We start from the raw sequence: 13919 nt of genomic DNA, 5'->3' as shown, positions 1-13919 counted from the left end.
GAGGTTGAAGGGGACACAGGAAGTGAGAACCTGGTGAAGTTCCATGGCATGCAGGAAGTGACATGCCTTTGGCAGGAAGTGTGCCAAAGGCAGTTGTCATGGGGATTTCAATTTCACGTAAATTGGGTAAAGGAAATTGGTTGAGCAGTCTTGGGGCGAGTTCACATAATGCATTCGTGATAGCTTTCTTGAGCAGCATGTTAGTGAATTTACAAGGGAACATGCTATCTTAGATCTGGTCTTGTGCAATGTAACAGGTAAAATGATGATCTTTTGTTAGGGATTATGGGGAGAAAGCAGGTAGGTGGAGTTAGGTCATAAATTAGATCAGCCATGATAATATTGAATGGTGGAGCAGGCTCGATGGGCTATTTTTGGCCTACTCCTTTTCCTACTTCCTATGTTCCTAAATGAATGATCATTGCATGATTGATTTTCTCATCCGGAGATTGAGGGGTGGGGGGGTTCAATAGTTTTGTGCTTATCTAAGGGAGACTACAACAGGATGATAGAAGAGTTGGAAAACATAGAATCACCAACAGGAAAGAGGGACTGCTGAGCAAATTGATGGGTCTAAAGATAGGTGTCCCTTGGTCTTGATGGAGTACATCCTAGGGTACTGAGAGAAATTCACTGACAATACCATGGCAGTGGGTTGTAAAAAAAGGGGCGATGGGTTAGCATATAGGAGAGATTGAAAATTTGGCTGTATTGTGTACAAACAACCTCGCATTCAATATCACCAAAACCAAGCAGCTGATTATAGACTTTAGGAATGGAAAACTAGAGGTGTATGATCCAGTGATCATTGGGAGTTTAGGGGTGGAAAGAATGAGCAAGTTTAATTTCCTGGGAATCACTACCTCAGAAGGCTTTTCCTGGACCCAACTAACTAATGTCATCATGAAGAAAGCAAGTCAATGCCTCTACTTCCTCTTGAGTTTGCAGAGATTCAGTATGACATCAGAAACCTTGGCAAACTTGTTCAGATGTGTAGTAGAAAGTGTGCTGACCAGCTGCTTCGCAGCCTGGTATGGGGACAACCAATACCTCTAAATGGAAAGTCCTGCAAAAGATAGTGGACACAACCCAGTGCATCACAGGTAAAACTCTCTCCACTATCAAGAAAATTCCTGCTCCTGTTTCTTCTGTTCAAAGGGCACAGGAAGCAGGGCTCTGTAGGATTTGAAAGGAACACAACAGATGTCACTTGGTGAGTCAGATGTACACTGACTGGGGCTTGTGCATAGTCGGATGATGAATTAATGGAGTTTTAGTGTACAGCTCTTGGTTAGTGAATATTCTCCATAATTGCATTTAACCTTTGATGGTTGGATTTTCTAAATACCCTAATACGACCACTGTATTGCTATTGTGCCAATTATAGCTTCATCTTGTAATTTTCCGTTACATTTTTAAGACTGAATTTGTTTGTATTTGGCATGTCTCTGGCCTTGAATGTAAACTATTGCCAGAAAAATGATTGTGCATCTGTGGCATATTGTTAAACTCCACCATGTGCTATAGCTCTCTTGTTTTCTTCCAGCTGTTGCCTGCCCTCTTAACATTGGTATTCTCCAAACATTGCCTCCATTGTGCAGAAGGTTTTTGGAGGTTGAACTTGAGAAATATTTTTACCATCTCTAAAGAGTTTTATGATGGGTTAATGAAATGCTCTGACGAGGGAAGGAAGTAAAGTAGACATGCTTGAAGCCATGCCTGTAGATTTCTCAGTTCAAGCAACAGCCCAATGACTCTGCTTGAGGGACATCTTCCTGGTTCAACAGTCTTCCTGATGAAGGAAGGCTTCTGATGGACTGCTGAGGCCCAGGAATTTTTGCCACAATGATTTGGTTGCAGTTTTTTGTAGTTTCTGTATTTCCCTACCATTAGCAGGAATGTTAGCTTTGTTTGCCAGCATTAGGCCAAACCAAATCAAAATCAGGGAACATTGTCATGCTGTGGTTGTTGTTCAATAGTACATGAGCTGAGAATATTGATCCTGTAGAAGAATGCATCAGTTATCTGTTCTGAACATCTCTGGTCATCTGGAAGAGGCATTTCTTACTGGATGCCCAATAAAGCAGTTCATCAGTAGAGCAAGATATAGCCTAGGGGCGGCTAAACTTGCTTAACGTAAGAGCCACATGCAATAGACCTAAGATGTTTGAGAGGCACATTTATGAAAAAAATATTACAAACACATACTTACTCTTAGGTGCACATTTTGTTTTAAAATGTATAAATATTAAGAAATAGGTGTACGTAATAATATTTATTCATGTATGTAGTTCTTTAACTCTGCCAAAATGTATTAGTTTCAATAATCAAGTACACATACTGGATATACTTGTGAAATAGTCAAATTTTGTGGACCAATTTTTAAGGTAAAATTTAGGGGATCAACAATTACAGGAGGCACACATACAATTTTTCACCATGGTAAGTGCCTGTGTATTTGAGGTGTCAGGAGCTCAGATGGATGGGCAGCCAGCCAGGGCCTAGGCGAGAGTCCATGGTCGGGGCGTCAGAAGCTTGGATGGGTGGGTGTCCGAGTCGAAGGTCTGCGGTTGGGATGTCAGCAGCTTAGATGAACAGACAGCTGGGGGCTAGACGAGGGTGCATGATCGGGGCATCAGGAACTCAGGTAGGCAGTCGGCCGGGGCCAAAAATAGGGCAGTCAACTTTTACACACCTATATACATTATACATACCAAATATTTTCAATTGCAAGCTATCCCCACTAAAACTATTATTGTGAACACTGACTTATATGATTCCTGTCTCAGCCAACATATTTCCACAAGACGCAGGTGGCTCACAAGCTGCAGTTTGGCCATCCCGATATAGCCCAAGCACAACCTGTCTATGTCCCTTTGCCTTTTCCTGGATCATGGTGATTCAGATAATAGATTTCCAAGCTGTTATCTTGTCCCAAAAACACTGCCTTCCCCAATTCCCTACACTTTAAGGGTGAGTTCATCAAATATGTCTGCCATTGGAGAGTGTGAACACTGTTCATAGGTTGAAGGATGTAACCTAATTCCAGACAGTATTTCTAACTAATGAGTTGTTCCATCAGCACCACGCAGGCTTATCTCTTTGATTTTTCTTGTAAAGTTTGATTCCCATGTTAATTTACCTGAAATAAGTGGAAAGCTTATTAGCAATTTTAATTATGTTTCTCATGATTGCCTAACATTTTGCCAAATAGTTTGTTTGCCCAACTTCATAAAGTTTTTATGCACAGTAATTAAATATTGATTGAATATAGATTAATATAATTAATTCCCAGTACATTAAAAAGCTCCCGTATACCATCAAAGAAATCATCTGAAGGACGATTTGCTTTGCTGTGCTCTAGAACCTCTGTCATGTGCAACTTAAAAGATGAAGAATCTCTAATTGACTGAGGACAGTCTGCCAGATGAGGTCTGAGGTCGATAGGATTGTTTGATCAAAAGGCTTAGAAGGGTTATGTGTGGCCTTAAGAGTGGGGACCTGATTAGTTAAAATAAAGTTTGTGAGAAAAGTTGAAAAAAAAATTGTAATCCAAAGTACAAAATAACACAAAATTTCTTTTATTTGCTTAAAATTTGCTATGGTCACTAATCCTCATGCTGAAGTGATCTGAGAAATTGTGCCTGAGTGAGGGAGGTTAAACAAGAGGATCCTATAACTGGGGGAATCCCATTTGTGTGAAGAGTTGATCTCAGTAGTGTATTCATGTTGAAGCAAAAGTTTTGCTTGAGAGAAAAACAAAGCAAACTGCTGGATGATCTCAATGGTTCAGGCAGCATCTGTGCAGGAAGTGGACAGTGATGTTTCAAAGGGCAGAGCACAGGTGATCACAGGTCCTCGCACGCCACCTGGAGCTCTCAGTTGCCAGTTACTTTAATTCCCCTCCCCATTCCCAAACCAACCTGATTGTCCTGCTCCTCCTCCATGGCCAGGGTGAAGTCACATGCAGATTATCTGAACAATACTCTGCCTGGGTAGTCAACATCCAATGCAGGTCCGGTGCCGAGGGGGGCCATTCATGGACATCGCCACTCCAAATGAGTTATTGTTCCCCCCCCCTCCCGCTGAGAGAGTCTTTGAATGGCAGTTTGGGCCCCCCCCCTCCCTGTGTTACCCTAATTCCCCCTTTAGACTTGTTCTGACACTGATCCTGATCCAGTGACTCCAAGTTCAAGTAACCTGCTGCTTCTTCCTCCCTCCTTCTCATCTACCTCTGGACCTGCCACTTAGAAGCATTGATATGCAGGTCTATGTTCCTCTGAGATTAGCAATTCCGACGGATAGGCTGGCAAAGAAGGCAAATTGCCTGTTTGCCTCATTGGCAAGGCATTGAGTAGAAAAGTAAGGAGGTCATGTTGCAACGATATAAAATTTGGTTAGGCCGCACTTAGAATACTGTGTGCAATTCTAGTCACCCCAGTACAGGAAGGACTTGGAGGGTTTGGAAAGGGGCCAGAAGAGGTTTACCAGGATGTTGCCTGGTTTAGAGGGTATGAGTTACAGGAGACATTGGACTGGAGTGTCCAAGGCAGAGAGAAGTCCTGATAGAAGTTTATAAAATTATAACAGCCAAAATCTTTGTCCCAGGGTAAAAATAACACATACTAGAGGACATGCGTTTTAATTGAGGGGGGTGTTTAAAATAGGTGTATGGGTGTTTGTTACACAGAGAGTGGTGGGTGGGTGCCTGGAATGGCTGCAGGGACAGTGGTGGAACCAGATACAATAGTAGTGTTTAAGAGGCTTCTAGGGAGGCGTGTGAATATGCAGGCAATAGAGAGTAAGGATCGAGTGCTAGCACAGGCACAAGTGGCTCGAAGGGCCTGTGCTGTACTGTTCTATGGTGAATCAGTCCTGCATGGTCAGGAACGATCAAGGATGCAGTTCTAATCAAGGTCTGAATAATAGTAGAGATTTTCTTTTATTTTTATATTATGTCAACTGTACATATGCCGTTATGTTTTCTCCTTCCTCCCATGGGGACTACTTTTCAACCAGCATTATCATTTCAATCGATCATCGTGCTCCTCCCCCTCCCCTACCTTTTCAAAGAACAACTTCTCCCAGGGTCACTGTGTCTTTGGGCTGAACAAAATCAGTTAGGCTTTAATCTATCAGGGGAATAAATATGCATACAGAGAAGCATGCTCAGCTTATTGCATCCATGCTGGGCTTTGGTTCCCAGTTCTTTCTCCCATATTTAAATTAAATCCTCCTTATTCCTCATCATTGTAAAGAGAAACCCCAGCTCGATAATCTTCCCTTACATTGGGAGTTCCCAACCCAGGCAATATCTGTGCAGGACCCTTGCCGTGCAGTCACACCCTTTCTGTAGTCTGGTGACCAGAATTAAATGCAGTGGCCTAACCCACATTTTATACCATTATGCTTGCTCTTGTATCCAATACCCAATGAAAGTTAGTGAGCAGTGTGCCATCTGACCAACTGTCAATGTATGGATGCCCTCTCCAAAATCCCTCTTTTTCCCTGCACTGTTTGGCGTCCTCACCTTACAATTCCTGGGACTGAATTCTGTAGTTATTGAAGCAATTGCTCATTTTTACTAATTTTAGGTAACCCTTCCTCTGTTTCTATTACTTCTTTATCTACTTCCATTCATACTTTTCTCTCTCATCTTGCCCCTTCTCAGTGTCTCTTCCTCTATCTGTCTTTCCACCTCACCCACCTTCTAACCACAGCCTGTCATTTCTTAGCCTCTCCCCACCCCTTGATATAGTTGATATCTCCCCTTCTCACTCTAGTCTCAAGTTGACAACCACGAATGCTACCTGATCCACTGAGTCCCTCCTGCACCTGCATGGAACTGAGATTAATGAGGTAGCATTTTCAAAACCCAGCATAGGCTTTGCAGGTTCGTGGGAACAGAAGCATTGCAGAGGATGTTTCTGATGGGTTTTGAAAACACTACCTTATTAGTCTCATTAGTCTCAGTCCCCCAGAACTTGCACATTTAATATTTTCATTTGCTCAAGATTCCAACATCTGCAGTTTTTCTATTTCTATTTCTTGCTTTCTCCCGTGACAAACCCAAACTCCCTCTATCACAGTGCACTCAAGTAGGAAGATCAGACTTACACGTATAAATACGACTTAGTGATGTCATCAGGTCTCCTCTTAATTAGATCATCACTTGAATCCTCTTGCAGGCTTCCAGCTCCTTCTGAACACCAATACCTTTCAGTCATTTCCCATTTCAGAAATACTTCACCTTTCTCCTTCTGCTTCCAAAGTGGACGTTCAGATATTTTTCCACAGTATTTGCTTAACCTGTTCATATTCATCTGAATGCTCTTCATGGCTCACACTGCCACCCAGCTTTGACCTAGCAACACACCACACACTTGGATATATTGCTCTTGATCTCCTCATCCAAATAATTAAAGTGGCCTGTGAATAGCAGGGGATGTGGTTGCAATACATATGAGGTGTCGCAATATATCTGAGGTATTACATTGGGCTAACATATCTGTGAGGAAGGGGTGTCCCTCTCACACCCCACTGTTGTAACATTAGTTTTCACATATGAAAGTATTTTCAACAAATGGCATGTCTAAAAAGAATAAGATTCAACACGAGATTTAGTTTAATCACTGATGCAAGGAGTAGAAAGTGGTCGTTCAGTGCAGAGATATTCAACAATGAGAAGAGAGATGAGCATAGGGAAGGAGGATGCAGGCTGAAATAGGTGGATAGTGAAGTATAGCTGAAGTGTTAAGGCTCCAGCTCAGATTGTTTGAACAAAAGGGCCTGATGTGTTGCATGGAGGCTGCCACAGTGACTTATTTCTCTCCTTTCTCAATGAGCTCTAACCTCATTGCTCTGAATCTCGTCGATGGTGTGTGCCAGATGCTGAGTCTGCGCTCCTTGTATGATTGCATTTTTAAAATTTCTCAGACTGACTGCCCTCTCTTGCCCCTTGTCCACTTTATTGTGCTGAGTTTCCTCAGGGATTCATGAGCTGACTGCTCGGTCCTGTGGCATGCACTGAGATGCCTTTATTACACCTGCAAATGTCCTTGGCAGTCAAAAGCAGAGACTCGTGTGGAAGCAGTTCCCATAATTCAGAATGTCATGCATTTTCTAAGCTGCTTTGTATTATAGAGCCAATGCTAAAGATGTAGCATTTGCATTCTCACCAACCATGTGCTGACTTCCACACAGCACTGGGCTTGAAACATTATAACCTTCTTACTCTTAAGTTTTGCTTTGACAGCGGCTATCAGAGTTTATTAGAGGGATTTATCCACGTTATGTAGTCAGAGCAGAGCACACAGACCTGGACTGGGAGGCAAAGGCCAGAGGAACATTAAAAAAAAGCAATAACATAGAAACAGAAGCAGGAGGAAGTTATTTGCCCCCTTGTGCCCATTCTCCCAATCAGGGTAGCCATGGCTGATCCTTCAGCCTAGCACCATGGACCTACTTTCTCCCCATCCCTTTCAACCGAGAAATGTATCTATAACTTAATTAGAAATATCCACTAATGTGGCCTTTGCAGAACACAGGAGAAAAGGAGCAGAGTAGGCCAGTCAGGCACACAAACATACCTTCCAGGTGAGACAAGACTGTACCTGCACGTCATCCAATCTGATCTACTGCATTAGATGTCCCTGGAGTGGCCTCCTCTACAAAAGCAGTCCCCTCTGTGTGAGAGTCTAAATGAGCTTACCGCAGCAACTGTTATAATTTTGCCAACCATTCCTAGAGTGACATGTCTGTTCTTGGTCTCATCCATTGTCGTAAACCTGAGGAGCCACATCTCGCATTCTTCCTGGACAACCTTAAACCCAGAGGCATAAATATTGATTTTTCTAAATTTGGATGACTCCTATCTCCATCTGATTCTATTATTTGCATTTCTTCTTTACCTACTCCTACTACCTTTCTCTCACTCTAACTTTTCTTCTCCCCACTTCTGAGTGGTTCTTCCCTCACCACTCACACCTTCTGTCCTGTGCCCCATCTCCTCTGCGCTCCTCTCCCAGCATTTCTCACCCCCCCTTAATGTATGTAATTTCACCTTAGTCATGATAAAGGATCCCATTGACTTCCTCCAGCAATTCTTCCTCTGTGAAACAAGAGTGCTTTGTATCCACTGCTAGTTAATGAATATGGTCTGCATTTTGTTTGTTTCCACAGTCTGTGAAAGTGGAAGGTTTGGCAAGAGCTGCTCCGGCACTTGCGTCTGTTCAAACAATGGCACTTGCAATCCTATTGACGGCTTCTGTCGGTGTTACCCAGGCTGGATTGGAAGGGATTGTTCTCAGAGTAAGTGATGGGAAGGTGTTCATTTATCCAGCTCCTTACCAGCCCTTTGCAAACAGTGAATTACTCACATCTGATTGTTTCCACCCAAATGTCACAACTGTGTGAACACAAAGTGTTCAATTCTTATTTGTACTTTATATAAAATGCATGATTCCCTGGATTCCATCTATCCCTGAAATTCCATTTCTTCATCCTTGCTGGTTTTCTTGAATCTCACTTCGGTTCCACTCCTGATTGAAGCAGATCCTGGTTAAAAAACATAAACGTAGAAGTCGCCGGAGCAATGGAGGGAGCAGCATCATTCTCTGGAAGCCCTGCAGATGGTTGACAGTTTTGGGGAACTGAGATTAATGAGGTAGCATTTTCAAAACCCAGCATAGGCTTTGCAGGTTCGTGGGAACAGAAGCATTGCAGAGGATGTTTCTGATGGGTTTTGAAAATACTACCTTATTAGTCTCATTAGTCTCAGTCCCCCAGAACTTGCACATTTAATATTTTCATTAATTCCCACTGAAAGTTATCACTTAGCCTACTTCCACCTTCCTCAATCTGTGCGTAACTCGTCAGGAATTTTTGCCAATCATTTTCTTTTAAAGAGGAGGAAACATTGAAAAGAATTAAAGAAAATTGATGTGAACGTTTTTGCTTCTTCAATTTCATAACCACTTGTTAAATGTGGAGGATCAGAAGATCCCCTTGTTCATGAAGCCACATTAGAATAATCTGAGATTAACTTGGCCGGGAGTGGTGCTGTATTACTGCACAACATTAGATGCTGTGAGCTGAAACTTTCTTGGACAAGACAGTAATGAGAAGTAGCTTCCGTAGCCAAGTCCCACCACCAAGCTCAACACAGCAACACCAGTGAGTGTGTCAACATCAATTCATGTATGAGTGGATATATTCAAAGTACAGCACTGGCTATGGTATCATCACTTGGGTTGGCTTTGTTAAGGTGGAGTAAAGCCATCCACCTCCATCTGTTCCAAATAAATCTTCCACACACAAGAAATTAAGAGATTAGTTTAGGTCTTTATTAACATCTCGCTAGATTTTTTACATTATTAAGTGCTGATGTTTGATATTTTACCCTTGCTTTATATCTACTTGTATTAAGGGGAAGATCCTCTCTTTATGGAAGCAGTCAGTGTACGTTTTAGTATTCGCTGGGATATGTGCAGGGCTGGCTGAGTCACCACGTGTTCCACTTTACCTCCTGTTGGCAAAGTGCCTGAGCAAAGATGTAGAGTTGTGGTAGACCCTTCCCCATACTGCGGCTGGTCACTCACTCATTTTGGTGTGATCATCCTTGTTTGGGTAATGGGCTTCATAATGTCAGATATATAGTGCGTGTGTTTTTTTTAAAAATTACATGGCAGGAAGTAATCAGAAGGAAATGCTTCACTCAGTGAAACTGAAAACTAACAATATTGTGCATTTCATAATTTGCTGTCTCTGTATCATGTTGCCTGGCTTCTGGATAGTCTTCTCTGTGATGGTTGGGCAAAGGTTGGAATGGCTGGCAGAGAGTGATAAAAAGAGGTTATCGACTGAACCCATTGAGTGAAATGGACAGCTAGATATTTGGATTATTAGCATTTACTTCACGTGTGGTGTAAATGCTCTCTGCTGGTAAATGCGGATTAGATTACACACATCGTTTCATTGCAGCTTGAATCTCCAGCTTCAGCATATATGTGTGGCTCAACAGCTCATGTGACTGTTTCTCTTCCAGTGCATGTTAATAAGATGTTTCCTATCAATATGCTGCATGGCATTGATGATGCCAGTCTCTTTAGGGCACCCACGATGCCAGCTGCATTAATCAATATTGATAAAAGGAAGTGCAGAAGGAAGTGTTATCCAAAGTGTTTTGTGGCTCACATCATCAACATTTCTTTTTAATGCACATATTTGAGAAACAATGCTGAATTATGACGTCCAAACCTTTGATTGTCCCTCAATTTTCATTTACTTCTTTATTGCTGTCTCTCAAATTTGATTTGATTTTTCTGAGGAGAGGTTGAAAATGATTGATGAAGGAAGGCAGATTATTATTTAAATGGAGTCAAGTTAGGGAGTGGGGAAGTGCAACGTGATCTAGATGTACTTGAACATCAGTCACTAAAAGCTAGCATGCAGGTTCAACAAGCTGTGAAAAAGGCAAATGGCATGTTGGCATTCATAAAATGGCGAATAGCATATCGGAGTAACAATGTCCTTCTGCAGTTGTACAGGGCCTGGCGAGACCACACCTGGAGAATTGTGTCCGGTTCTGGTCTCCTAATTTGAGAAAGGACATTCTCACTATTGAGGGAGTGCAGCATAGGTTAGTTCCCAGGATGGTGGGATCGATGGATGCCGAAAACTGGGGTTGCATACGTTAGAATTTGGAAGAATGGGAGGAGTCACGTGATGGAGTAGTGGCCGGACGGTGAACTCCAGCCCTCTCCAGAAAAGTCGGGAAAAACAAGAGAAAATACAAAGGCACAGAAATAAAAGTTAAAGAAAAGTGAGTATAAAGGTGGAAAGAAGATGGCGACAAAAAAAGAAAAATCAAAATCAACGGTAAGAAGAGAGGAAGAGAAGACAACGGAGGAAGAAAGAGAAGGCCTTACCTGTCCGAAGAGGCCCGATGTGGAGAGAGAAGCCCGCTTCCTCAGGTCGGTAGAAATAGGACTACAAAAATGGCTCGCAGAGCCGAGTAAAAGTGCACAACCGCGCATGCGCGAAGAGTCGCGCATGCGCGATGCGCATGAAAGAAAGCACACCGACGGGAGGGGGGACCAGCTGGGGAGTCGATCTCCACAGCCGGCAACGACAGCTGCAGAACACCTGCAGCAAGAAGAGACCACAGAAGACAATGGAAACAAGAAAGAAGAGAAGAAAAGGGCAACAAAGAAACAACAGATGGCCAACCCAGAGGAAGAAGAAGAGGAAGAGTACAGTGAATTAGAAGAAGGGAAAGGCAAGGTAAAGGATATACTTTTTCTTGTTAGAGGATACATGGAGTCATTTAAAGAATGGCAAACACAGGAATTTAAGGATTTAAGAAGAAGAATAAACAACACAGAAGAGAAAGTGAATAAAATAGAGATGACCTTAACAGAAATGGGAAAGAAAATGGACAAGATGGAAGAGCGGGCAGTAGCAGCAGAAATGGAGGTAGAAGACTTAAAAAAGAAATTGGAGGAATCTAATAAAAAAACTAAAGAGACACAAGAACTACTAGCTCAAAAAATAGATACAATGGAAAATTATAACAGAAGAAATAACATAAAGATAGTGGGCCTTAAGGAAGATGAAGAAGGCAAGAATATGAGAGAGTTTATAAAAGATTGGATCCCTAAGACCCTAGGATGTCCAGAACTACCGCAAGAAATGGAAATAGAAAGGGCACATAGAGCATTGGCCTCTAAACCACAACCACAACAAAAACCAAGATCTATTGTAGTAAAATTCCTAAGATATACTACAAGAGAAAAGGTACTGGAGAAGACAATGGAAAAAGTAAGAGAGGGCAACAAACCACTGGAGTATAAAGGGCAAAAAATCTTCATTTATCCAGATATAAGTTTTGAACTCCTAAAGAAGAGAAAAGAGTTCAATACAGCAAAGGCGATTTTATGGAAGAAAGGGTATAAATTTATACTAAAGCATCCAGCGGTATTGAAAATATTTATTCCAGGACAACAAAACAGACTATTCTCGGATCCAGAAGAAGCACGAAAATTTGCAGAACAATTACAAAAATAGACTGAGGGATGAAGACGGGTAATGAGAGTAAAAATGATCACGATTGATATGTATGTGGGTAAAGACAAAAATAGACTGAGGGATGAAGACGGGTAATGAGAGTAAAAATGATCACGATTGATATGTATGCGGGAAAAGAGATATAAGAGTGAATAGAGACAATGTGCATACGTGAATGTATCTGTACTTAGAGGAAAATATAGATAGTATAGACAAGAATTAATAAGGGAAGGTAATGGAATAGAGAGAATAAGGAGGGAATTAAAAGAGTGACCTTTGTGACATATGAAAAGTGAAATCTTTTCCGGGGGGTGCTGGGTGGGGGGAAATAGCGGTCACTGCAAAATCAGTTGACGCTTGCGAGTGGATTCGCAAATCCAAATGGAGAGGGGAGATGTGGTTGTCCGACAAGGGATAAAGGACAACTCAGGAGGGGAAGGGGAGATTGGGGATAAAGAAGATATAAATAGGAGAATAAGGAAAATGTTGGATGTTGTAGGAATGTTGTCTTATAAAGAGTTGAAAATAAGAAAACAGAAATGGAAAAGGAGGAAAGGTAATGATGGAAAAACGGAAAGAGAAGATAAACAAAATATAAAATGGCTACGCTGAACTATATGACTTTAAATATTAATGGAATACATAACCAAATTAAAAGGAAGAAACTACTAAATTTACTGAAAAAGGAAAAAATTGATATAGCATTTGTCCAAGAAACACACTTAACTGAATTGGAGCACAAGAAATTAAAGAGAGATTGGGTAGGACATGTAACAGCAGCATCGTATAATTCAAAAGCAAGAGGAGTGGCTATATTAATTAGTAAAAAGGTGCCATTTAAAATAGAAGAGGAAATAATAGATCCAGCAGGGAGATATGTTATGATAAAATGTCAGATATGTTCGGAGTTTTGGAATCTACTTAATATATATTCACCTAACGAAGAAGATCAAAAGTTTATGCAAGATATCTTTTTGAAGGTAGCTAATACGCAAGGGAACATACTAATAGGAGGGGATTTCAACCTGAATTTGGATCCAAATATGGATAAAACGGGGAAAAAAATTAACAGGAAGAACAAAGTAACCAAATTTATTATTAAATCAATGCAAGAAATGAAACTTTTGGATATATGGAGGAAACAAAACCCAAAAGAAAAGGAATACTCATACTACTCGGCTAGACATAAAACATACTCAAGAATAGACCTATTTTTGTTATCAGCTAGTATGCAGGATAGAGTAAGAAAAACAGAATATAAAGCGAGAATGCTATCGGACCATTCACCCTTAATATTGACAGTAAAGCTAGAGGACATCCCTCCAAGAATGTATAGATGGAGATTAAACCCCATGCTACTTAAAAGACAGGATTTTAGAGAATTTATTGAAAAACAATTAAAAATGTATTTTGAAGTAAATACAGAATCAGTGGAAGATAAGTTTATACTATGGGACGCAATGAAAGCATTCATTAGAGGGCAAATAATAAGTTATGTAACCAAGATGAAGAAGGACTATAATCAGGAAACAGAGCAGTTGGAAAGGGAAATAGTAAACATAGAAAAAAAATTAGCAATGAAGGAAGATACAACTAAAAGAAGAGAATTGGCGGATAAAAAAATAAAATATGAAACATTACAAACATATAAGGTAGAGAAGAATATAATGAAGACAAAACAGAAATATTATGAACTAGGTGAAAAAACGCACAAAATCCTAGCATGGCAGCTTAAGACAGAGCAAGCTAAGAAAATGGTATTGGCATCAAGGAAAAAAGACAAACAAATTACATATAATCCAAAAGAAATTAAGGAAAACTTTAGAGAATTCTATGAACAATTATACCGAACT

General features: G+C 41.0%; 1 protein-coding gene across 3 annotated transcripts in view; it reads left to right on the top strand.

Moving 5' to 3' along the window:
* Positions 1-13919, top strand: part of megf11 (multiple EGF-like-domains 11) — a 270916-nt gene that overhangs the window by 224673 nt on the left and 32324 nt on the right. For all 3 annotated transcript variants that reach the window (XR_011348711.1, XM_069910932.1, XM_069910933.1), the window contains one exon: positions 8182-8310. Coding sequence is in view for 2 of the 3 variants with exons in the window: in XM_069910932.1 (XP_069767033.1) it covers positions 8182-8310 (129 nt within the window). In the remaining variant the exon portion in view is untranslated. The remainder of the gene's footprint in view (positions 1-8181; positions 8311-13919) is intronic.

This window comes from Narcine bancroftii, chromosome 14 (assembly GCF_036971445.1).
Source record: "Narcine bancroftii isolate sNarBan1 chromosome 14, sNarBan1.hap1, whole genome shotgun sequence".
Lineage (NCBI taxonomy): Eukaryota > Metazoa > Chordata > Chondrichthyes > Torpediniformes > Narcinidae > Narcine > Narcine bancroftii.
This window is presented reverse-complemented; position numbering and strand designations above follow the sequence as displayed.